Below are 24,739 nucleotides of genomic sequence, written 5' to 3' on the forward strand. Positions count from 1 at the left end.
ATCGATCCGCGTCTTCGATCTTTGATATTTAGGATTTGAACTACAGCGTCAGTACACAACCTTAGGCCGCTAAGGAAATGAGAGAGTTTAGCTTTGCCTTGACATTGCAGAAGGCTAATATGTAAAGTTTTGACGTTTGATTGCACTAGGTAGACAAAGTGTCAGTGTCATGATATCACAGTATCAACGCTATGACTAGGTGCTCCAATGTCAAGGGGAAATTACAGCAGCCCTATGGAGGCGGTGAATCAATCCTAGAAGCTCGAGCTTCAAATCAGATAATGGATATGATAGAGACAGAAAGAAGTATCTAAATAAATGAAAACCCTCTCTTTTAGAAGAATCTCACACAGCATCTCACAGTCACTCATTCAGACACTTAACAACCTTCCACTCTTTCCACCACAATCATTTCAACAACAGACCCAGTCTAACCTTCAATCCTTCAAGATGGTTCAAATCGCCTCCCTCTTCACCCTCCTCGCCGTGGGCTCCTCCGTCTTCGCTACCCCAATGGTCAACATCGACACCATGTCCGTCGAGCAAGGCCTGGCCCTCCGGTGCGTCCACCTCCCTCCTTCCATCCTCACTCCTACTAACACCCCACCCCAGCGCCACCAACGACCTTCCCAACGTCGCTCGCTCGCCCGCTGGCGGCGCAGCCGCCGCCGTCATCGCCCCCGTCGTCATCGACATCGCCACCCGCGTGGTCAAAATGATCGACAGCATCAGGGACGACATCGAGGTAAGCCCCCCCCTTCATACAGCATAAAAAACATATCTAACAACCAACCCCCCTTTCCAGCGTCGCAAGCAATTCACCCAACGCGTCGTCGCCGACGTCCACGCCCGCTACCCCGGCTTCAACGTCGTCGTCTGCAACGTCGGCTACAAGCTCGAGGGCTCCGGCTACCAGAACGTGGTCTCGACTAAGTACCATGCGGCGGTTGGCACGGATGTTACCTTTGATGTTGTGTTGTTTAGCTCGCCCAAGACGTTTACTCGTCAGGGTGATGGTGGATTCCAGAACGTAAGTGCAGATTGATTCAGAGGATCGGAAGGACTTGGCTAACTTGTGGAAAATAGTGGGCTTATCTTGTTGGCAAGCAGTGCCACACTGATGGTGGATTCATTGACTGCCCCAAGCGCGGTTAGGGGAGGAGAGTGTGAGGGGGATCAGCGGGCTTTGATGCATATAGATTTACGAGTATAGAGTTTAGAGATCTGGTGCTCGATGGAGTTTTTCAGATGCGATGAGCTGGTCCTCGGCCTTTTAGATAGTTAGACTACTTGTTTTTCTTTGCTAGAGTAGAGTGGGGGTGGTGGGCTTCGGGATAATTATCTCCTCAATACATGCTTTTATTATCGTTTCTAAATAAGCATAGTTATATGATTTTCTCTCTCACCAATATTCATGTGATGATGATTGCTTCGCCGCAAACATTCAGATATAACCCAATAAGTAATCGTAAAGACAGTATCTCTCGACTACTATCAACCTGCGCTTCAGCAGTGGCATTGAGAAGATCATATTCCAGCTGTTTTTGCAGTTCCACCACAAACCCCCCACATCAATTGTTAAAACCAGACCGAAAACTTGGCGTCATTTGCCACATGTACGTCCATTGTATTGACCACAAGCATTTCCTTGGATGATGAAAAACTGATTCTCGAAGAACCCAACGCGAGATTGTTTTTCATTTGACCATATTTCCACCGTGAGTTTGTCAAGTTGAACGCCGAACACGACAAATCCACTTTTGTTCATGTAACCATATAGGGTAAAGGGTATTCTGGGAACTAGTTGCACAGTCGTCTGTTCTTCTGAGGGAATATAATACCAATCATCACGGAGGTATTCAAATCACCTTGGTCTCACGCACTATGACCATTACTCAAGGGATGAATGTGATGACTAAAGGAGATTATTATTCTCGAATGTGGTGATATCTCGCCGTTTCCCTGTAGAACAGGGGAGTGGTCATGCAGAGTAGTACAGATCAGGTGTTGTTCTCAAGAAGAGAGTGCAACCCAAAGTATCTCTTAGACTCCTAATGCCTCCGATGTGACAAGTTGCTATCCACGGACTCAAAAAGTCAGACCCTGCCATACTGTATCTAATCATCCAAACCTAACCACACTAGATGCAACTCCCCTTTCTCGTCTACATGTCTGTTCCGAAATGTCAAGTGTCGGATAGACTCAGCGCCTTGCTTCTTTGCTTTCTCAATGAGCATTGCACATCTGCCCCAACCATTGTTATAAGCGATTTTGTAAGCTTCATCGTATACAGATTTTGTGAGAGAGATTTCCCCGCGAACGAGAAGAAACTGAACATCTTGATAATATCCGTGTTCGACAGCAAACATCAGTGCTGATTCGCCAGTCCCGTCTTTTGACTTTGCGTTGACGTCTGCACCGTTCTCAATCAAGACGCGAGCAAGATCATAACGCTTGTTCCTCAAAGCCAGCATGAGAGGTGTGATGTCTGTTCTGGTAGGGGAATAAGGGCTGTGCGTGTTGGGATCCACAATCTTGTGCTTGAGAAAGAACTGCAGAGTCTTCACACCACCATATATATAGAGATGATGATAATCGTCAGAATTGACGATCCAGTTCCTGACTGCACCCTCTATCGAGGTAATGAAGCATCCGTATCTGAGATGGAAAACCCTTGGAAGTAAGGCAAGGTAGGTATATTTTATACAATATTCGAGTAAATCATCCGCGAGATTGTTTGAAGTTGACAGTAAGAGCATCTTGTTACCGACTATATAGTCAAACAATACGTGCGCCGCCCTTGGTTTGCGTAATCGAATAGCTAATCGTAATGAGCTAACAACTGCGAGAGCAACATCGCATACCTTGCCTTGACCCGGGGCACTGTCACTTCTCGCTTGTCTGAGAAGACATGTGATAATAGTAGACAGGGATCTGCTGCATCCAGAGATCGTTGCAGCATCGAGGGCATTTGGCAATGCTTTGCATGCAGGTTTAAGCAGGTGCGAGCCGGTATTAACGTGTTGAAGCAACGTATCGGAGTCGTTAAATGCTGCTGCGATGGCAGGCGTGATGACTTGCATCTTTGGGATTAGTACTAATGCGGTTGAGTCCTTTTTGCCTTTCAGCCGTAACTCCAGAGAGACGGGCCACAATGCGATCAGCATGGTCCATATTCTGAAAGTGCACTGAAAGCGTGGTGACTCCTGGCTCTTTTTCGTTTTTACACCCTGCGACAAAGCAAAGTCTACGCATCTTCGAACAAAGTCGAAAACGATGTTATTTTTGTCCATGCGACGAATGGTCCCGCTTAGTGAGGATAAGAGCACGCTGGGAATGAAGGATATTCTTGAGTTGTTGGCTCCCAAAAAGCTCTTCAAGAGGTACCATAGTAGCCTGCTCGTATAACTCTGCTGTTATGTATTGCTTGAAAGTTCCTAGACTTCTTAGCCTTATTGTCCTAACGTCCGGGAATCTTTTTATCAAACTTACTGCAAACCCCACGATACTTCACGGCATGCTTCAGCCCTTCTGAGCCCACTAAGAAACTAGTGATATCTTTGAATATATCAGGCGGCAGTTCCAGCAAAGGCATCTTTGCGTTAGGGTTGTGGTGAATGGACTTGAGAGATAAAGCGACGGAGATGAAAGGTTAACTAGGAAGGAGTAATCCCACGTGACGCGATATATACAGTATCGTTTTAGCCCTGACGTCACCGAATTCACCTTCACTTCGCATTGACTATTCTAGCATGATAGGTGTTCGAATGAAAACAGCCATGGCGGAGAGACCTTAGCTCAGTCCTATCCAGAATATTGCCGTCACATCGCGTACCACTGAAACTTTACGGAAGCCGAGCACACTACCAGAGTCGATCTGAGCGTTCAGGACGCGCGTTGTAACACATCAGTTTTTATTCTGGTACTTCGGCTATGCTTAAATGCGCTTGAATACGGGCGCGCACAATGTGTTCTGCAGCTCTCGTCCTTACACCACAGCAAACTCCAGCGGCGCGAATGTACTGAGTGTGTTTTTACCTTCACACTGGTTATTCATACCATGCTAGAGTTCAGATAGTTTGGCACAGCAAAAAATGTAGCAATAGGTAAGCCTCGGAACAGTGCTGATTGTCATGCAGTCTGTAGGCGCTGAATGGTCCAACGCCAATTCGTGCAGGTATTGTGACGAATCAACACGCGCAACCTGTTCACAGCTGCAGCCACCAAACAGCCATGGAGCTGGCACACAGCCACGATCAGGCCAAGACTATCACGTTAACCCCAGGCTTTTCCAGCCTATCTTCTGCTGCCTAGACAAGCTTTCTGACTCGGAAGCCTGTCATATCGTGAACCGCCTCTTGCAGATGACCGCATCCATTCATCACCAATTTATCTCATTCAATGCGCCTTCTCAAACGTGACGGAAATGGCGCAATCATCATCGAAAGCTTCAGCAACGGGCTGGCACCTCCTTATGCGATATTGTCTCACACATGGGGCCAAGACAGCGACGAAGTAACTTTTGCAGATATCGTCAATGGAAATGGCGAGCGTAAGGCCGGTTACGAAAAGATCCGCTTCTGCGACTTACAAGCACAACATGATGGTCTACAGTACTTCTGGATCGATACGTGTTGCATCAACAAAGACGACAAGGCTGAACTTTCTCAAGCTATTCAGTCCATGTTTCGTTGATACCAGAACGCAAAAGCATGCTTTGTCTATCTATCAGACGTACGAACAAAGAAAAGAAGATTTGAAGAAATAGTAGATGAGCCCGATTGGCAGGCTATGTTTAGATCTAGCCGCTGGTTCACGCGTGGCTGGACGCTCCAAGAGCTGATTGCGCCGTGCACGGTCAGGTTCTTCTCCGAGGAAGGGGACGAACTGGGTGACAGATCTTCGCTACGATGCTTAATCAACAGGATAACCAGCATTCCCCTTGAAGTGCTAGATGGAAGTACATTGTCCCAATTCAAATGCGACGAACGGCAGCGATGGGCAAACGAGAGGAGCACAAAGCTTAAAGAGGATAAGGCATATGCCTTATCAGGTCTTTGCGGTGTACACATTGCGCCTGTATACGGGGAGGGTGAAGAAGAAGCGTTCAGACGGCTTCGCTGGGAGATTGAGAAGCTGGAAGCCTGCATTCGTCACTTGCGCGATAGCGATCCTCGTCACGACAAAAAGCGCATTGAAGAAACGAAGGGCGGTTTGCTGGTTAGCTCATATCACTGGATCCTAGATAATCGCACCTTTCAGAAATGGCAGCATGATCCCACTGGCCAACTGCTCTGGGTAAAGGGCGATCCTGGCAAAGGCAAAACAATGCTGCTATGCGGTATAATCGACGAGATACAGAAGAACATACGACACAACACGGTCGCGTACTTCTTCTGCCAAGCGACAGACTCGCGCATTAATAATGCCGTAGCGGTTTTGCGAGGACTGCTGTATATGCTTCTGGATCAGCAGCCACTCCTGGCGCGGCATGTCCAAAAGCAACACGAGCATGCAGGCAAACAGCTATTTGAGGATTCAAACGCATGGGTAGCACTAAGAGACATCTTCACAGACATCCTTCAGGATCCAAGCCTTGGCAGGGCATGTCTTGTCGTCGATGCCTTAGACGAGTGCATCGTTGATCTACCAAAGCTGCTGGATTTTGTGGCTAAACAGTCATCGGCATCTCCGCACGTTAAGTGGGTCGTGTCTAGTCGCAACTGGCCTGATATTGAAGCACAGCTAGAGCAGGCAGGACACAAAATCAAGCTGAGTCTTGAGCTGAATTCAGAATCAATAGCCACGGTGGTTGGCGCCTTCATTGAGCAAAAGATGAACATTCTAGCTACTGAGAAGCAGTACACACCAGAAATGCAACTAGAAGTGCTTCAACACTTGAACTCGAACGCCAATGATACCTTTTTGTGGGTGGCATTGGTTTGTCAGAATCTGGAGAAAACACCTAGAAGGCATATACGGAAAAGCCTCACCGAATTCCCACCTGGTCTGGACGCTCTGTATGAGAGGATGGTGAGCCAGATTGGTGCGTCAAAGGATGCAGAAACCTGTTTGCAAGTTCTAGCGTTGGCTGCAGTTTCATATCGACCTATAACCATCTCTGAGCTAGTCGCTCTAGCCAAACAAGTTGAGAAGAATGCTGAAGACGTAGATGAGATTGTCGCTCTCTGTGGATCTTTCCTCACGCTACGAGAAGGCATCGTTTACTTTGTACATCAATCAGCTAAAGACTTTCTGCTCACCAAAGCAGCTTCGCAGATCTTCCCAGACGGAGCAGAGGCTGTCCATTGTTCGACCTTCTTGAGGTCCATGGAAGTCTTGTCTAGCACACTGCATAGGGACATCTATGATCTCAAAGAGCAAGGAATTGCTACCGAGGAGATTATAATACCCGCTCAAGACCCTCTCGCCCCTGTACGCTACTCTTGCACTTACTGGGCCGACCATCTCTGCGACTCGAATCCTGACTGGTCAGCTAACAATGCAGAGAATCCAAAACTCTTAGCTACAATCGATGAGTTCTTTAAGAAGACATATCTATACTGGATCGAGGCGCTCAGTCTATATCAGAGCGTAGAACAAGGCATCGCAGCCGTTGCTAAAGTGCTTCAACTGGTGCAGGTATGGCTGATACTAACAGCTCATAGCCAGTATGCTAACAAGGCTAGAATGACCAAATTCTGAGTGAACTTACTGCACTCATTAATGATTGATGGCGTTTCATCATGCATCACAAGAGTATGATCAAAAGATGGCCACTACAGATCTATACATCGGGGATACTGTTCAGTCCTATAATGAGCATCATCAAAAATATCTTCAAATCCCAAGCACAAGGGTGTAATATCCAACCAGATCTAGAACACAGCTGGGGGCCGTGTCTACAGACGCTCGAGGGGCATGGCAGTCGGACGGAATCAGTAGTCTTCTCGCCAGATGGAACAAGTCTGGCATTTGTGTCACACTATGAGGCCGCCCAGATCTGGGATGCGCGTAGTGGGTAGTGCCTACAGACGCTCAAAGGGCATCGCGATCGGCTCAACTCAGTAGCATTCTCACCCGATAGAACAAAGCTAGCATCGGCTTCAGACGACACGACAATCAAGATCTGGGACGCGAAAAATGGGGAGCGCCCACAGACGTTCGAGGAGCATGACAACTGGGTCAGCTCAGTAGCCTTCTCACCTGATGGGACGACGCTTGTGTTGGCGTCAAACGAAATCATTATCTGGGACACGCAAGATTGGCAGTGCCTAAAAACGCTCAAGAAGGGGTATAGTTTTATCAATTCGGTAGCCTTCTCGCTCGATGGAACCAGGCTGGCTTCGGCGTCAGATGTTGCCACAATTAAGATCTGGGACATGCAAAGTAGGTATCACTTACAAACGCTTGAGAGTCATAGTGGTCGAATCGACTCAGTAGCCTTCTCGCCCGATGGAACGAGAATGGTGTCGATGGGAAACGAGGTTAAAATCTGGGATGCGTATAGTGGGCGGTATCTACAGACGGTTGAGGGACCTAGCCGTTGGACCCAATCAGTCGCCTTTTCGCCCGATGGAGCACATATCCTTACCAATGAGGGCAAGTTTCACCTTGATGCCTCCATTAGTGGCACTACTAGCAATATCATCAATTTTGGCGATGTGCAGAATGTTGATAGAGATATATGCGTGGACCGCTTCAACAACTGGATTTTACTAGAAGGAGAGAAGATTCTCTGAATTTCTCCAGAGTATCGCGGTTCGAGGTCCGCTGTCAAAAACAACAAGATTGCAATTGTCACGTATTCTCGTACAGTATGGATATGCACTATCGATGGCTCGGTTAGAACTTCTTAGAGAATATCGTTTTTCTTATTCTTCCTAGCCACATCCTATCTCTCCTTCTTTTCTTCATTCAAACTGATGTAGTTCTGCAAGGGAGACAGACATGTCCATATATATATTCTCGGCACGCTCACTGACAAAACTGGAGAAAATACCAGCTCAGACATGTCACTAGATATTCCCAGAAGCACTCAAACAACTTTGGAGTTGATATCCCTAATAAACAGGTACATAAGAGGAACTTCCAGAAGCATGCCGTATGCGCCACAGTCTCAGTTTAATCAGACAGCATGTTGGCTGCAAGACGCAATACTTTACATGAAACCTGTGCATACGACAGTACGCTACTACAAGCTACTATATATTAAGACGCGGTTAAACCAAAAGCCTACTTCCATAAGTCTCCAAGATCTTGCCGTCCGCGCGGAGAAACTGCCCCAACGCACACCTTCTTACTTTAATTTGACCCTTTACAGCCTGTTTAGCCATTCCCTCACTGCCGCTAAAAACATATTTTTCAGCATTAGAAGCTGATGTGCTAGGACAACGCGCTGGTCTAGGATAGATATATACCACGTACATCTGCTTATAAAATGCGCTAGAAAACGATTCAAACTTGCAGAAGAAAAACAGGTATCACGGTAAACTAGGGTATTGCAGCATGCTTGTCTATAACAGTTATTCAACTGACTTCTAAAGGAATACTATGTCTCTATACAGACCCGATATCCATCTACCACACATGACCCTTACTCTGCTTAATCTCCTTAACATTAATATTCCTCCAAAGGAAAATTCCTACAGCAGCCAAAACACAAAGTCCCGTCGCAATCGAGAGCAACCTTGTAAATGCAACTTCATACGCACGCTGAATCGCCATACGTGTGGGCGACCCCATCGGAAAAGAAAGCTGCGTCGTAATATCACTGTAAATCATGACGAGATTGGGAAGATCGTCTTCCGGTAAATACTGCATGAGGCGCGAAGGCAGAACATCCGTCCAGACAGATGCAGCAATGGTGTATCCGATTGCGCCGCCGATATTGCCGAAGATGCTGACAATGGCAAGCATGGAAGCGACGTTGTCGTGGGAGCCAGCGGAGAGGATTGCGATTTCGTCGGTAATGATGAGGAGGCCTTGGGAGATGGAGATGAAGAGGAAGCACATGACTATATACCCAATGTTTCCTGGAGCTAAGAAGTGAATCATTAGGCCCTGCCCGAGGATACTAAGGGGGAGCCCGACGACGATGGAAATGAGCTTGAAGTGGCCGGTGCGGTGGATTACGTAGCCGGCGGAGAGAGCGACGAGAACGTTTAGGACGGTGAAGGATTGGGTGACGTAGCTTGCGTTTTTGACGCTGAGGCCTTGGACGACTTGGAGGTAGGAGCCGAAGTAGCTGTTCCAGACGAAGTAGCTGGCGAAGAGGGAGGTGCAGAGGAGACAGGCGCCCAGAACGGTGCGGTCGCGGAGGAGGCTGTAGGGGAGGAAGCAGACAGGGGCGAAGAATCGCTCCCAGATGACGAAGAGGATCATGAGGACGATGCCGACGACGAGCATGCTGACAACTAGTGGTGATGACCAGCCTCGACCCTGGGTGGTGTACAGGTTGAAAGGTAGGAGGAACAAGCCGACACCGGCAGAGAGCAGAATGAGACCGACAGCGTCGAATTCGCGGCTGTAGTGCATGATGGACTGCAGCGTACTGCGACCACTGTTGCGCTCAGGAATGAGGCCCAGACGCTGTGCCTTGTGGTAGTTGCTGAGAAGCAGTCCATACAACGGCAGCACCACAGCCGGTACAAGAATGCAGAACATTCCAAAAGCCCAACGCCATCCCGGTCCCCCAAGAAATCCCTCAGCAACAGGTCCAGCAATCCATCCCGTGATCAGCGCCGTCGTGTTCATGAGAGCCTGCATCAGTCCCCGATTCTTCAACTTCGTCGTATCAGCAATGAAGACAGACATGATATACTGAATCCCATTATTGCCAACAGTATGAAAAATCATAGCAGCAGCATAAGCTTCGACGCCATTGCAAGCAGCCATCATAATCAACCCCATAGTTCCGAGGCCCAGGCAAAACAGGAGACCAGGTGGCCGACCAAAGACGTCGATGACTTTGGCAATAGTAAGGTTCGTAACGCCGCCGATAACACTGCTCAGGATACTGACAGTAGGCGTGAGCGAGTGAGCGAAAAAGGCTGAAGTGACATAAGGCAACAAAGCGAGTGCCGTGCCTCCCAGCAGCGTCTCGACAAAGTAAATCAGCCAGAGCATAATATACGCCACAACCAAACTCGTCTTCGTCCACGCCATCGTCGTAGCCTCGATAGCCTGCACCCCAGCCTGCGCATCAGAATCCAGGCGCTCCTCCTGGCTCTCATCGTTAAAAGGCGAATTAGCCTCCTGTTGCTCCGAACTAACAACAGTCGGCCTGCCATTCTTAGTTTCGTCCGCACACGCAGACATATTGGAGGACGGCGATAAAAGAGGCTCTTCCTCGATAGAAGCACGAGAGTGAGCAGAAGAAGAAGAAGGGGAATAAGAGGACTCCCCAGTGTAGAATGGGGATCGAGAGGTATACACCATGCTTTCAAACACCAAGTCAGTTCTTCCGTTTTAATATAAAAAAAAGATAGATGGTCGGGGGTTTGAGCAAATAAGCGAAAGGGGAGGGGGGGACGACGGGGGAGGGGCGCTTGAACATAGCTTGGTAGGATAGTGACAGTGGGAGGCGGGGGGCGAAAAGGGAATGGGGGGAGTACAGAGCCAAGAAGGTATGCAGGTGCAGATGCAAGTGGGTCCCGCGGTGTTGGTAGGAATTGAGCACATTTGCGAGTGTTGTGGCGTAGACAACCACCCCTGCTCGTGCGCATGTATGTGGTGAGCCGGCGCAGTTACGGCGGAAAACGTGCCTTACGTCTATCCTTGCGCCGTGCTGAGCCTATTGTGCATGAGATTAAGATTAGGTCGGTGATGTTGCTTACTGTCCGGGTTTCGTGGCGACCCTTACTGTACGCCTGACGGGGCGCCCGCCTACGGTAAGCTAGTGGTCAGCTTTGCCCTGGGTTTCACCTCTCCAAAGCTTGAGTGTCTTGTTATGAACGATTTATATTGCGATAATATATTTTGCATACAAAAATCACCCAAAGAGAAAAGAAGTGCATGATCCATAATCTGATGTACTGTACAATGGAGGGTGGAGTAAACCTATCCGAAATACAAGTTGAAAAGTATAGAAAATAAATATCAGCCTGTGTAATACTTCTGTTCGCCACTCTAAATCCAACACCTCTGCACTAGCAACTGGCCACATCCACCAGATGTGCGTACTTTGTGAACTCCTCGTCGCATGCAAGCATCTCCCGTTCCTCAGGGAAAGTACCCAACGCCAACTCCACTCCACCATCAGCCTTCAGTGGATATACTACCAGAAACCTAAATCGTCCGCTGCCTCGTTCAAGTTGAGGCCTCATTGTCTCTGGGGAGCCGCCATTGGCAAAGTAGCGACCACCAAAACTAATCTCACTCATCTGGAACAGCATCATGTTGGAAATCATGGCGTGCATGTGGTCGAGACCCATGTTAGCCGTAGAAAACCTGGAGTGATCTGGCAGTGATTGTAGCAGGGTGAAAGCATCGTGGACTAACGAAGGCGTCATACGCGCTGCGGAACTGCGCAACACCTGCGCAACGTGCAGAATACTCGTTTCCTGGTCGCAAAGTTTCTCTATGGGCATGCTGGTACGATTGAGCGTAAGCAGACTGCCCATGTATGTGGACGGAAGCAGAGACGAAAAGTATGGTCGACCGTCAGTGGGCAACTCCAAGATCGAACACTCGTCGGCATCGAACTCCCGGCCGCTGTTCTTTGCAACAGAGTAGCGGGCCCTCAGCGCTGAGCGCCAGAAGAATGCTTGAACAATGTCGCTGATGGAGGGCACAGAACCGTTGAGTCCCGGCTCTCTCGCGACATCTTCTTTCAACAATTGGACCTTCTCGGGAGGAATGAGAAACAAAGTCGTGTCCATCTTCCGCTCTGCAGCAGGCAGTGGCCATACTGAGTGCAGGGTATATTTGAGCAGCGACATTTCCGACTCAGTTTGTTGTGAAGAATGCTTTGCGAGAGCTTCATCCGATGGAACAAATGGTAAAAAGTTCCACACACTGGGGTCGATCTCCTCCACCGGTCGCGCATATCCCTCCAGTTCATGAAGAACTTCAGGAAGGTTGTGATTGAAGCTCTCTGCACCGAACCACTCGCAGGAGGCCGAGGCATCCCCTTGCAGGCTCTTACAGTTCTCAGCCCATGCTTTGACAGCAAGGACGGCTCCAACCCCGTCGAGGCAGCAATGGTTCAGATCGACAGCCAGAATGCATCCTCCTTTGACAAAGTTGGCTTGCGCAACAAGTATGTCTGCAGGTAGCTGTGGGAAGGTATCTTGCCTCAGCACCTGCTCATCCTTGAAGGCGGACGGTACGAATCCGCCATCCCGCAGAGTCTCAAAAGATGGAAGCTCGTCGCTCAGATCCTTGAATACTAGACGTTGACGTGCTGGAGAGCCAAAAGGTGGGATTGAAACGCAGAGATCACCTTTTGTGAAGCCAACTTCTTGTTCTGAGCATTCTATCATTTTCCCTCCAAGGGCAGGGATAAGTTCCAAAGTCTTGTCGAGTCCCGCTTGCAGATTGGAAAAGGTCTCCTCGAAAGTTGTATCCGAGCGAAGAGGGAAGTAGAACATGAGTCCCATGTAGTGGTTGGGATTGACGTAATCGAAAGGGTTTAGTCTAAAAGACTGGTGTGCTTTACGCCGTGCGAGCAACTGTTGCATCCTTGTTTGCTGACTCTGCACCTGTCGCTTCGCAACGGTAGTGCCTTGTTCTTCCGCCATCATTGTTTCAAGCGCAGCGTTGAACCTTGCTAGAGTTGGGTTTGCATAGAGATGGCGGGGAGCGAGTTTGCTCAAGCCCTTGGTCGCTGCTCGGATCGCATTGACAGCTGCTGACACTCCAAGCGAGTCGAGGCCAAGTGCAAACAAGTCATCATCGACAGAAGCGTCGCGAACAGCGGGTTGAGACGACGCAAGAATCTCCCGAATAGAACGCTGCATGGCCGCTGTAGAACTGGTATCAACCACAAAGCTAGTCTCCTGTTCCCGAGAGCTATAGAACCTCTCAATGTAGTCTTCGTAGAGAATCAAGGTAGCTTTGCGCTTGACCGTACCTTTATCAGTACGGACAAACGGCTTGTGGGGCTGAGCAAAAGCAACATAGTCTCGCGATAATTTCACGGTAAGCCGCGACGATGACATAGACGTCTCAATATGAGACCAGATACTCTCTGTCATCTCTTCGTCCTTTGAAAGAGGGTCTTTCAGCTCTATGAGGAGTCCGGCCTGAGCCTTGTTGCTGCCCACAACCAGACATCCATTGATTGCAGGATGCGTGCCAATGAGAGCCTCGATTTCAAGGGGCAAAATCTTGTATCCATTGGACAAAATAATCAGATCGTCGTTACGACCATTGAAAGCCCAAAGGTTTGGCTTCTCAGGATGCTGCCGGTACAAGTCCTTGAAGTTGACAAAGGACTTGTCAGGGAATGTGTGGAAGATACCTTGGAACAATGATGCATGCTCATTGCGGTATACCCAGTGCTCAAAGACTCCTAGCTCTACTTCCTTGAACTCGAACCCAGAGTAAGGGTGGAAAGCAAACCAAGACCAGTCTTCTCTGTCTACTACAAGGTTGCCAATGAATAATCCCTCCGTTGTTCCAGTTAGATTAAGCACTCTGATGACGTTGTTGACCTTTCCAGCACTTGAGAGAGTGACTGGACCTCCAGATGCGCAAATAAACTTGGAAGGTGATGATTGGAACTTGGCCAACACATCTGGTGTCTCTCCGAGCTCGTCGACAAGCGAAGGTACCATGCTCCATATGCTGATTCTTGAGGATTCGACAAGCTTCTCAATCAGTGAGATATTTGGGATGACGCCAGACGGCCCAAGCACGCAGTGAAGGCTAAAAAGGGCGGGCATCAGAATGTCCATGATGATCCCTGCGCCATGACACATGGGGAAAGATGAGTATATCGAGTCGCCTTCCTTCCAGTCAGCAGTCCAAGGAACCATGCCATCGACCGGGGGGAGCAAACGGACTGCATCCATCGTTCCAATGAGTGCGTGAGTCCAAGGAATGGGCTTCGGAACTCCTGTGGAACCCGACGTGTGGAGATAACAGAAAGGCTCAGTAGAAGCCTCATCGAAATTCTTTGTGTAGGGAAATGGCTTGGTACCCTTTGCGTCCAAGAGTTGATGAAGTAGTGGAATCTCGAGCAACTTCATCCGACGTTTCTGTAGAACATCTTCGACAAGAGGCACCATTGCCACTTCACTTGCTTTAGCCCAGATTTGGCACTGAGTTGCTTCTAGCACGGCCAATGCTCCTTCAGTACTGTTCTTAGGAGAAAGGTAAAGGGCAGCATAGCCGACCTTGACGCAGGCGTAAGTGATCAGAATGTGACGTAGATCATGCGGGCCAATGTAGCCAATGGGCTGGACCGATGCTGACTGCCCAACCTGTTCTTGGAGCCACCAAGCTGTCTTGTCAATAGCTTCTACAAAGGCTTTGGCAGATATGTCTTTGAACTCTAGGGATTCGTTTGAAGCGTTTGCAATAGAGAAGACAACGCGTTCAGGGTCCACTGCTGCTAGTTGGTCCATGATTTGAGGAATAAGTCTTCGCCCGTATGGTATTTCATCAGCATCGTTGAGTGAAAGAGCCTGAGTAGGTTTGGCGTTATCGCTAGGTTCAACCCAGGAAATGAGCGGTGAATGGCTATGGGATGTAGGCGGAGTCGAGAAGCCACTACGCAACGACATCGCACTTGGCGAAGAATAACCGCTCTTAGTGCTGTCGAAAAGTTTCGGAGCCTGGAGGTAGCTTGCAGTTGTCTCATTGATTTCGGGGAAGTCTGTCGTTTGCGACTGCTCTTTGAAGTAGCTGGGCCGGCCGTTCTCGTAGACTAGCTCGAGACGTGGATCCTGCTGGAACTCACCCATGGGAGCGCTAACCCACTCTCCATCGGCCAGCTGAGCTACGGTGCAATGCCATGGAGTAGTGTAACCAGTCCTTGTGTTTAAGAGGCTGATTGACAGTTTGTGCTCTCCAATCGATTCGTGTATCGACAGTCTGACGTGGTTTGGGAACGCTTTCTTCACTGCTCCAGCAAACGCCTAGAGTCATTGTTAGCATTGTAACCTAGAAACCTTCTTTTCAAATGGGAAACTAAGATACTTACATAGCCCCTCATGAGCATCTCCTTTGCGAGATACTTGACGTCTCTCTTGTATTGATTGCGGCCACGATTCTCTCCAGTGTTGAATATGTGTTTCAGATCTGACTCCAGGAATTTGCGGTAGCCGAGATATGTCAGTTTCGTATCTGGATTGACTGTGATCTCCTTGTCAATGTCGATATCCGGCCTTCCAAACTCATTCAAGAGTAACCGTCTGAAGTTTGTGCAATTGGCAACATATGTGATTTCTCGCATCTTTTCTGGCAGTGGAAATTCGAGTAAGTCTCGTAATCGGGAGAAAGCAATAGAAGTGAATTTCTTCTCAATAGCCATCTCTCGTAGAGCTTCTCCGTAAGCCCAGGTATCGCGATCTGATATCGACAGTAGGTCTAGAATCTACATCAGCAGGCTTCCTATGTACTATTGAGAGATTTGTTACCATTGTATGTGATGCCGTCTGAGATGATTGTCACTCTCGCTCCAGGCTTGTAGATTTGCTTGATTCTTGTACACATTCTGTGCAGCCTCTCGAGAGCCAACTCTTCAGCTTTGTCTGGCAGAGAGCCAAGCACTTTGTAGACTTTGTTGGCTGACTTGAAAGGAAACGCTGGCAAACATGCTTCGACACGTTGACCTGCTTGAACAAAAGTGTCAATCCTCGACAAAAGATGTTCCCTCCCAGCAGCCAATCGCTCTCTGGAGTCATTAAACTTGTTGAGCGCATGCTCGTGCATGATCTCAAGGATGTCATTAGATATGTTGTTCATTGGGCTTGGAGTGATGGTGACGGTTGGTTCCTCTTGTTGAAGTGACAGGCCGAGTCCGACTGAACTGTCATGGCGTGTATATGGTGGAGGCATTTGGCTTCGCACTGAATCGACGGAGGGACTGTCAGATGTTCTGTACATGATTATGAATAGATGAGTTGATTCCCAAAACAGAGGGATGATTGGAGTATGTGCCCAGACTTCTGGCGTGGTCTTGAGACGCTTTAAACAGTTGAGTAGTTGGAAGCTGGTGGTGGAGAAAGAGATGCAAGGATCACATGAGTCTCTAAATGGGGTAACAACTGGTGGCCCTTGTCAGAGCATGTGGATTTGTGTTCATACTTGGAACACAGAGCTCAGCGCAGGCAGAGCTGACAGTCAGTTCCCCGGTAGGCGTAATTGTAGTGGCTAGGCATGTTGGTGGCCCTGTGTCTGGATGAGGCAGCAGACAATGGGAATGAGGCTCTGCTATGCGTAGCGGCATAACCTGACATGTCTATCTGACACAGGAGGGGGGTACAGCAACAGCTGCGGTGTGCTCAGGGCATCATGGTGCTGGATCAGTTTGCATTCACCTGCTCGTTAGCCAAGCCGCGAGCTCAGGAATGAGAAGGTTAGCAAGCGAAAGCGTTGATGCGTCCAGTGACAGGGAGGGGCGGAGTGGTGTGGTGGTGTGCCGGCTGGCTGGGATGGCAGGGGCCTTAGTCCTGACTAGTGCATGGCGGTGATGGACACGTCGCAGTGACTTGCAACCAAACTCTGATCATAGAGGAAGCTTACTGCATGCCAGCCACAAACATGTAACTCTAACTTGTAACAACACACCAACACCGGGGATGCGCTTGTTGCATGCGCGCGGCTGCAGTCTGACAGCTCACCCATGTTCAGATGGCGAAAGCCAAGCGCAGCAAGATGATCGCGAAGCCACCAAACACACCAACGCTTCGCAGCGTTGTACTACATCCAGGCTATACACATCTGCTTAGTAAGGGCGGCATGCTTCTTTGCTCAGTTTGAGTGGTTCAGTAGGTATGGCGTCGCTTATTCTTTCCATGCTTGCCTGACGCTAATTGCTGGGGCAGATGTTCAACGCTTCTAATAAAAAACATCAACCACAAAAACTGACGACTTGAGCGGCTACTGCCGGCCTGTCAGACACCATAGGGGCTTGGTCATGGCTTGCCTAGTTTGAGCTGAATGTGAATAGCTCTTCCCTCCAGTACGCTAAATCTCTTCAGGCATACGCATGCAACTCATGGACCCAACATCACAAATGCTACGTGCCTGTGCCCTTTATCATGTAACAGGCCCAATTTTGGACAGTGGTTCTACAGGTAGTATCAGTGGTGACGAAACCAGAGACCACTCGAGGTTGGCTAATGTAGTTTCCAACAGCCGGTTGTGTGTTCCACAGCCCTTGCATGTGACTCGGAAGTTCATTCAGTCTCTGGCCTGATACTTAGTAGTACAATGACGACTAATAAGGCAGCCAGAACTTTACGTTGTACAGAACACGCCACAAAGCCAACACCTTTTTTTCCAAGGCGTATGTAAGCATTCAGTACTGGAACCGGTTCGCATTGGCCTACATCTTGGTCCAACTCAGCCGCAGCCGCGAAACTCCACTCGGCTCTCGCACGGGCCCATATCGAACGGGAAGTGCGCCAGTAGAATCCAGCAGGCAAAACTTGCTCACGTTGAAATGTGCTCACGGCAGATGGTTGAGTTGATTCGCTTGGCGAAGGATTGTGCAATCTTGCTCGTAACTTTTCGACCTTCTCAATGCAGCAGCTACTAGTTCCATCATACGTACAAGGCCAAGGGGCTCAGGTCAGCTCGGATCGACACATTTTCCCCCCACGCCTCCATTGACTGTAAGATCGCTTGTGTGTGGCGTTTGGGCGCCATGCGCAGCGGCGGACTTGCTTCTCTGACCGGCACAGCGGGCGGGCCGTTGCAAGGGGCTTCGGGACCATGTCTTTCTGCTGTAAGGCTGACGCATGTCCAGCCCCCGGGTCGCGGGTCCATTCATCTAATCCACGTGTAATCGAGACCCCTAGCCCGAGCGTTATATGCGCAAATACAACCGTCTGCATAGGTCGGAGAGGCACTGCACATACATGTACGTGTCCAAGCACACATCTACCTGTGGCTCACTAGCACTTCGTTATCGCCATGAGCTCGCAGCCACCACCCTATCCCTATCCCTATTCGCAGGCTGGCCGGCTGGACCCACGCATCACACTGCCCCGGCCAGCCATCGATGCCGCATTGGCGCCTATTGTCGACTCGGTGCTGCTGCCGGAAGAGCTGGACGTCGCCTTTATGCGGAGTTTCGACCTGAGCGTGACCCTTGACATGATACTCGAGTCCCATCCACATCTGACGCATGCACAGCATGCAGTTCCAGGCTCAGAGGGCCATACTATTCCTCTATCTGTCTTCACGCCTGCGGCAGCACGGGGCCCTCTGCCAGTCTTGTTCTTTGTGCATGGAGGAGGAATGATCTCAGGTGACCGCTTCAGCACCATTCCTTCACTTGTCGACCTGGTGCAAGATGTGCCGTGTGCCATTGCGTCAGTCGAATACCGCCTAGCCCCCGAAACTCCTGCTCCTGGTGGCGCTGAGGACTGCTACGATAGTATCGTATGGATGTCGACGCACGCTGCAGACCTGGGGATTGATGCCGCTCAAATCATTGTTTGCGGCTCATCAGGCGGTGCCCCTCTTGCCGCAGCTGCCTGCTTGATGGCACGCGACAGATCAAATCCTTCCATCCCTATCAAAGCCCAGATGCTTCTTTCGCCTATGTTGGACGACAGGTGTAACAGTGTCTCGGACCGTCAGTTTGAATACGGTGTGCCGTGGAACGGCCTTACCAATCGTGCCGCCTGGAACCATGCCTTGGCCGGTCAGCGCGACACGGAACATGTTTCCCGTTATCAATCACCATCCCGGGCCACTGACCTGTCCAATCTGCCCCAAGCATACATTGATGCTGCAGAGTGCGAGGTCTTCCGCGATCCTGCTGTCATGTACGCCATGACTATGTGGCGTTCTGGTTCTTCGTGTGAACTGCACGTCTGGCCGGGAGGCATCCACCTATTTGATGCCATTGACAACCCTGAAGTGCCCGTGGCTGGTGCAGCAATTGCTGCTAAGCGCGCCTGGCTCAAGAGAATGATGAGAAGTACAAGGGCTGACAAGGACATCGCATAATGGGTAACATCTCCCGGTCTTCTGTCACATGCCAGTCCACGCTAAGGTGATGCGTTGCCAGACTGTTCGTGTTCCAAAACAAACATACTTACTCAATGGTGGCATTACCTAGACTTGGACGGCTTCCCTCAGCCTCACTGTATAGATAGTATCGTCTACGAGAAATCAATCATTCTATTATCTTGCAGCTCTCAACACCAACAAGCTTGGCAATAATGTTGCATAGGCATTCATCTTTTGGTTACGGGCCAAAATCTTCCACGTAGGATACTAGTCAAACCTACTAGGCATTGACATATCAACGCTCAGTATTCCTAGTTGAGCAAAGATCGGCGTTAGCAGGGGCTAGTATTAGCCCCACTGCAACATCCCGGTCAAGCGACTGAGCTACATCGGGGATTAGCAAACACGGAGTTGTAGTTTTGGCTGATTTAAGTTTGGATTACACGGCTGGTCTATCCTTTCCCTGCAATCCTTTGGCTGCCCCAGTTAAGTGAGCATTTTTGCGCCTTTTCGTCAGCTTACCTGCAGAGAAGCGGATACACACAGCTATTACATTGGGAATTAACAGGAAGGAAAATGCACAACTCATGCGCCACGCCTTGGTTTTTTTTTAGCATTTCCCAATCGCCACTGAGCAGGGTCATCTTGACCAAGGAGGCGGTGTTGGTAACGGATGCACTACAGAGTGTGGGATTGAACGAGTGTCCCGCCTGACATTAGTGCTAGACTGTACTCCGAAGGATCTCACACTTACACAAAGGACATAATAACAGCCCCGCGAAACAATGTGCGGGAATATTATTACTCAGCCTTGTCATCTAATACAAGTGCAAGTTGATATATCTATAAGGCGAGCAAACTGACATTGTTTACATAAAGTCCCAAGAACTTGGACATCAACCTCTACTTCTAGCCTTGTAGTAAACAAGTGAACAGCAAATCAAATATGGGAGACATTGAACAGCCCCTCAAACTACGTTCGCTGGGTTGGTAGCCACACATCACATGTCAACATAAAGTTGTAACTGAACAAAAACAGGGCGATCTGAACAGCTTTCCGCAGTCTCTCACGCCCTAGGTTTTTTCAACAATGTGGGCTTATCTGCACACTACGGAGTATCCGAACCTGCTGCTCAGTACGATCTACAACGCGTCATTTACGCTGCATTGGCATGTGTGATACAAGAACATGCCATCTTGTCAGCCATTCCTGTCGACGAAGACTCTCCAGATTCGTACTGGGTCCAGCTACCAACAATTGATCTCACACGCTCTGTCACTTTCTTGACTCGAGAACGGCCATTGGAAGAGATCGGAGAGGACTCTGAACTCGACGAGATACTTCAAGAGCAACACAACATAGACTTCAAGTCCGATTACGGCACACTGCCTTTCTGGCGCCTGGTCATTCTCCGAGATGCAGAGAACGAGCTCAACTTCACTGCCTCATTCATCTTCTACCACAGCATCGGCGATGGCGCAGCTGGTCTAGTTTTCCACAAATCCTTCAGCGAAGCACTAAACGCAGCTTCCTCATCAAGCGAGTCTTTGTCAAACATCACCACACTCGTCCACTCCTCACCCAACGCTCAACTCCTCCCAACGCTCGAACAACTCCATCAACTCCCCCTCAACCCAAACCCAGTCGACCACCGCACCCCAGGCCTCCAAGAATGGACCGGCGATTCCATCCGTCTCCCCTGCCAGACCCACTACCGCACACTCTACCTCTCCCCCACCTCTTCCACCTCCTTCGCCCAAAAATGCAAGTCCAGCAACCTATCCGTAACAGCCGGTCTCCAAGCCACCCTCGCCCACGCGCTCTTTGACGCCCTCCCACCAACCACAGAAGCCCTAACAGGCATCATACCCATCAACCTCCGCCCCTGGCTCAATCTCCCATCAGGAGACTCCACCAACGCAATCGGCAGCTTCATCGACGCTATCAAAGTTCAAATACCGCGTTCACACTTTGCCTCCGAGTCGGAAGACGCCGTGCTTGGACTGCCTGCTGCACGCCACACAGCAGACGCCATATCCAAGTATCTAACCGGCAACCCCTCGCCATCAGGTGAACCCTACACTTCCGTCGCGTTCTTCGGCGCAATTCCCGATGTCGCCGCTGTCTTCAAAAGTATGATTGGTGCACCTCGGGATGCCGCGTTTGAGATTTCAAACATTGGCAGGTTTATGCGTGGTGCTGGGGATGAAGAGGCGAAGTGGCGCGTGGGTAGGATGGCGTTTAGTCGTAGTGCAGTGGCTTTTGGGGCGCCGCTAAATACAAGTGTTGTGTCTGGTGCGGATGGGGGGTTGACGATTGGGTTTTGCTGGCAGGAAGGGGTGCTGGAGGATAGGTTTGTAGACGGAGTTGTCAAGGGGTTTGGGGGGTATTTTGAGTCTGAGGGGTTTTAGGGTGAAAGGTGCTGGGGTTGAATAACTGTGTGGGGTTACGCGATTTGGTATATTTGAGGATATTGGAGAGTGTTTGTCGAAATCTGCCCGCAGAATCTCGGTTCTAAACGCCATAAGGAGGAAGGAATATAATGAACAGAGTGATACATAGAAATAAGTAGAGACGACGCTATCTTGATGACTAAAATTTTGACTATCTCAAACCCCCTCCTCAGCATATTATAACCGTATTCTGAAGCTTTCCTTTATCATCACTAGAAGAGATTTGACCTATTCTCTCTCATTTCCCAACTAACATGCCACTCCATAGAGTCCCTCACACCCCCAGACTACCCTTCTGACACCTCATCCCAATTACAAGAGCTAACCACCAATTTATCCATCTACTACCAGCCCAACCACCGATTAATAGATAATTTAAGGCTCTTCTCATACCTAAGTCTCCTATCCCTGTCTTTTCGTATCTAAAGTACGCTGCAGCCAGTCCTTCTATAGCTGATACCGTCATCCCGCAGATTGTACACCCGTATCCTTCAAGTCTTCAAAAAGGCCCAGTGCTTAAAAGAATTCCTCGTGGTATCTTTTAATACGAAGCTGCTGCGGCTCCTGAATCGAAAATTTTGGATGTAGAGTTTTGAGATTGGAACTAGGAAAAATGTATGTTCAGCATATGGAGGCGGGACAAATTGTTGTGCGCAAAACATTATGAAGGGGTCGGGAGCGAGGGGATGATATTGGAAGGTCCACCGAGGGTAGAAGGGTGATTGAAGATGTAAGATGTTTGTGTGAGAAAGAGGTCTCGGGTTGTAAGGGCACTTGGAGTAGGTGGTGCTAGAGTATGATGAAGGAGGAGGAGGAGGAGATGGTGGCGGTTCAAACGTATCTAGACTATATGTAATCAGATCATCATATCATGAATTTAAGCAGACGTTTAAAGAGCATGATACAATCACAGAACCTCGCGTTGGCCATCCAAATATCTCCGAATACAACATGTGAGTTTCAAGCCACTCTACTGCTACATCGAACATCACTGCTCATGATAACGATCGAGTGTGGGAATTTACAAATTCACAAAGCTCGAAGATGAAGATGTTTTCATTCATACACGTTCATAAATATAGAAAAATAGGCTACCAGTATCCAAGTCCCTACACATGAACACCAATCTCTAATCTACACTTGACCTCATCCCTTACATCGATCTAAATTCAAGAAAAAAAAAGAATGAAAGCTACCATATACATATACAATTCAAGAATAAAGTCATAAAAGTCCCCCATCAACCTAATCTCCCCTCCTCCTCCGAATCCTAAACCCAATCTTCGTCTTCGGCTTCTGCGTACCCAGCCCAAACCCCGACGAATCCATCTCAAACGCCTTATCTTTGACTTCAACCTCAAACTCACTCACCAGCAACGCACACGTATACAGGATAATCCTCTTCGCTAGCAACCTCCCCGGGCACGCGCTGAAACCGCCTCCATACGGTATCCACGCGCCCGCGAGCCCCTTTGCCGAGAAATGCTTTTCCTTGGTGGAGAGTTTAGACCGGATTTCCGTGGCTTCGGGGGTGGAAGGATCCATGGGTCCCGACGAGGGGTCCGCTGGGTCGAGAATGAAGCGGTCGGCCCAGAAGGAAGTAACGGGGTGAGCGCCGTCTTGCTCGTTCCAGAGCGACGTGTTCATGTGTGCGACGTAGGAACTCACCATGCTGACTTCGTTGCGGGGTAGTGTCCAGTCGCCCACAGTGATGCATTCGTGTGCGGAACAGCGCGTGATGTAGGATTGGACGTACAAGCGGAGTGTCTCTGCGTAGACGGATTGTAAGAGGTCTTTTTGGAGGAGCTTGTCCATGGAGGCGGAGAAGCCGGAGGTGGGGGTGTGAGAGACGGAGTCGAAGATACTGGTGCGGATCCGCGAGAGGAGGGCGGGGTCGGAGAAGATGTGGAAGGCGGTTAGCATGGTGGAAGGCACGACGTTGGTGACGGAGGTCCAGATGAGACCGAGGTCGGTGGAGGCGACGGCGGCGTCGTCTTGGCCTGAGATGCTGAGGAGCATCGACTGGCGCTCGCGGTTCATGATGGAGCCCCAGTAGGGGTCCCATTGGGTGTCTTGGTCGGTGTTGCTGTCGCGGAAGTGCTGGCGTGCGTAGTTGTACCAGTTTTGAATTTGGGACAGGAGACGCTCGCGGACGCGGAAGGCGTTGGGGATTAGGAAGCGGGGAAGGCGTTTGGCGAGGTTGACGACTTGCTCGTCGAATTCCCAGAGGTCGCTGGTGAAGTTTGGGTTGATGGCGAGGAGGGATGGACCGAAGAGGGATTCCAGGACTGCCTTGCCGACATTGTTACGGAAGAAGGTGAAGAGATCAGGTTGCTCGATCCATTCATCGCCAATGTCTTCGGTGTCGAGGTTTCGTTTGAGGATGGCTTGAAACCGTTCAAATATTCGTAGCATCGCGTGGCTCGTCAGCCCGCGGAGCAGCGAGTCATGGGTGAGAAAGTCGATGCGGTTGTTGGGCTCAACATTGCTAAATGGATGAGGCTTGCGATATGGTCCCGAGTCATCAGCTGTGTAGGCCTCGATGCCTTTCTCGTGCATGCCGAAGATGTAACGCAGTCCCACGGTGTACACGTAGATGGGACTGGAAAGGTTTGGGTTCTTCCACATATCGGCAATGGCTTTGGGTTCGGAGACGAGATAGATGCCATTGATGAGCAGTGAAATACGGACACAGGTCAGCTTGCCGGCGTATGTTCTACGCTTTGAGTCAGCTTTGTTCATGTACAAGATATCGACCAAGACTCACGTTGCCTTTGCCACAAAGGAAGCGCTGTCCCACAAGAACGAAAAAGTGCTTCCTATGATGGGCATTGCAGGATACTCAGGTGGCGTCTGCCCCGGTTTCCTTCGCATATTTGCCCAATGGTACAGTGATAGTGTGAGCAAATAGTTGAAGATGAAGGGAATGGCCAATATGCCGCCTGCGACTAGAGACTGCCGAAGACTGTTTGTCCATGAACTCGGAGTCATGTCTAGGTCGGGTGTCTGAATGACAGTCTCATTCTATGGGATGTACTGATTTTGAAAAGGCTCGTACATGGCTTCTTTCAGGCTGGGCCAGAATGAGAAGCTGGTCTGAATCCCTTGAACGACCGTCATCGTGAGTGAATACAGATGACTGTAAATT

General features: G+C 49.6%; 8 protein-coding genes across 8 annotated transcripts; 5 read left to right on the top strand and 3 right to left on the bottom strand.

Annotated features, from left to right (window-relative positions):
• Positions 1-450: 450 nt before the first annotated feature.
• COCVIDRAFT_24839 (hypothetical protein) lies at positions 451-1,155 on the top strand (the record flags this gene model as incomplete). The annotated part of the gene is made up of 4 exons (XM_014703150.1): positions 451-560; positions 613-745; positions 806-1,030; positions 1,087-1,155. 4 exons carry the CDS (start codon positions 451-453, stop codon positions 1,153-1,155), a joined length of 537 nt encoding a protein of 178 aa, XP_014558636.1.
• Positions 1,156-2,117: 962 nt separating this feature from the next.
• COCVIDRAFT_35948 (hypothetical protein) lies at positions 2,118-3,595 on the bottom strand (the record flags this gene model as incomplete). Its single annotated transcript, XM_014703184.1, has 3 exons — positions 2,118-3,247; positions 3,330-3,437; positions 3,493-3,595. The coding sequence occupies 3 exons, from the start codon at positions 3,593-3,595 to the stop codon at positions 2,118-2,120; spliced, it is 1,341 nt and encodes a 446-aa protein (XP_014558670.1).
• Positions 3,596-4,401: 806 nt separating this feature from the next.
• Positions 4,402-6,734, top strand: COCVIDRAFT_24840 (hypothetical protein; the record flags this gene model as incomplete). Its single annotated transcript, XM_014703151.1, has 3 exons — positions 4,402-4,679; positions 4,806-6,642; positions 6,690-6,734. The coding sequence occupies 3 exons, from the start codon at positions 4,402-4,404 to the stop codon at positions 6,732-6,734; spliced, it is 2,160 nt and encodes a 719-aa protein (XP_014558637.1).
• Positions 6,735-6,818: 84 nt separating this feature from the next.
• On the top strand, positions 6,819-7,742 carry COCVIDRAFT_24841 (hypothetical protein; the record flags this gene model as incomplete). Its single annotated transcript, XM_014703152.1, has 2 exons — positions 6,819-7,017; positions 7,072-7,742. 2 exons carry the CDS (start codon positions 6,819-6,821, stop codon positions 7,740-7,742), a joined length of 870 nt encoding a protein of 289 aa, XP_014558638.1.
• An 838-nt stretch (positions 7,743-8,580) lies between these two features.
• COCVIDRAFT_24842 (hypothetical protein) lies at positions 8,581-16,008 on the bottom strand (the record flags this gene model as incomplete). Its single annotated transcript, XM_014703153.1, has 4 exons — positions 8,581-10,285; positions 11,185-15,086; positions 15,152-15,537; positions 15,588-16,008. 4 exons carry the CDS (start codon positions 16,006-16,008, stop codon positions 8,581-8,583), a joined length of 6,414 nt encoding a protein of 2,137 aa, XP_014558639.1.
• Positions 16,009-18,090: 2,082 nt separating this feature from the next.
• On the top strand, positions 18,091-19,134 carry COCVIDRAFT_93740 (hypothetical protein; the record flags this gene model as incomplete). The annotated part of the gene is made up of 1 exon (XM_014703185.1): positions 18,091-19,134. The coding sequence occupies one exon, from the start codon at positions 18,091-18,093 to the stop codon at positions 19,132-19,134; it is 1,044 nt and encodes a 347-aa protein (XP_014558671.1).
• A 949-nt stretch (positions 19,135-20,083) lies between these two features.
• Positions 20,084-21,549, top strand: COCVIDRAFT_93803 (hypothetical protein; the record flags this gene model as incomplete). The annotated part of the gene is made up of 2 exons (XM_014703186.1): positions 20,084-20,123; positions 20,177-21,549. 2 exons carry the CDS (start codon positions 20,084-20,086, stop codon positions 21,547-21,549), a joined length of 1,413 nt encoding a protein of 470 aa, XP_014558672.1.
• A 1,287-nt stretch (positions 21,550-22,836) lies between these two features.
• COCVIDRAFT_24845 (hypothetical protein) lies at positions 22,837-24,582 on the bottom strand (the record flags this gene model as incomplete). The annotated part of the gene is made up of 2 exons (XM_014703154.1): positions 22,837-24,307; positions 24,359-24,582. 2 exons carry the CDS (start codon positions 24,580-24,582, stop codon positions 22,837-22,839), a joined length of 1,695 nt encoding a protein of 564 aa, XP_014558640.1.
• Positions 24,583-24,739: the final 157 nt, after the last annotated feature.

This window comes from Bipolaris victoriae, assembly GCF_000527765.1.
Source record: "Bipolaris victoriae FI3 unplaced genomic scaffold scaffold_24, whole genome shotgun sequence".
Classification (NCBI taxonomy): domain Eukaryota; kingdom Fungi; phylum Ascomycota; class Dothideomycetes; order Pleosporales; family Pleosporaceae; genus Bipolaris; species Bipolaris victoriae.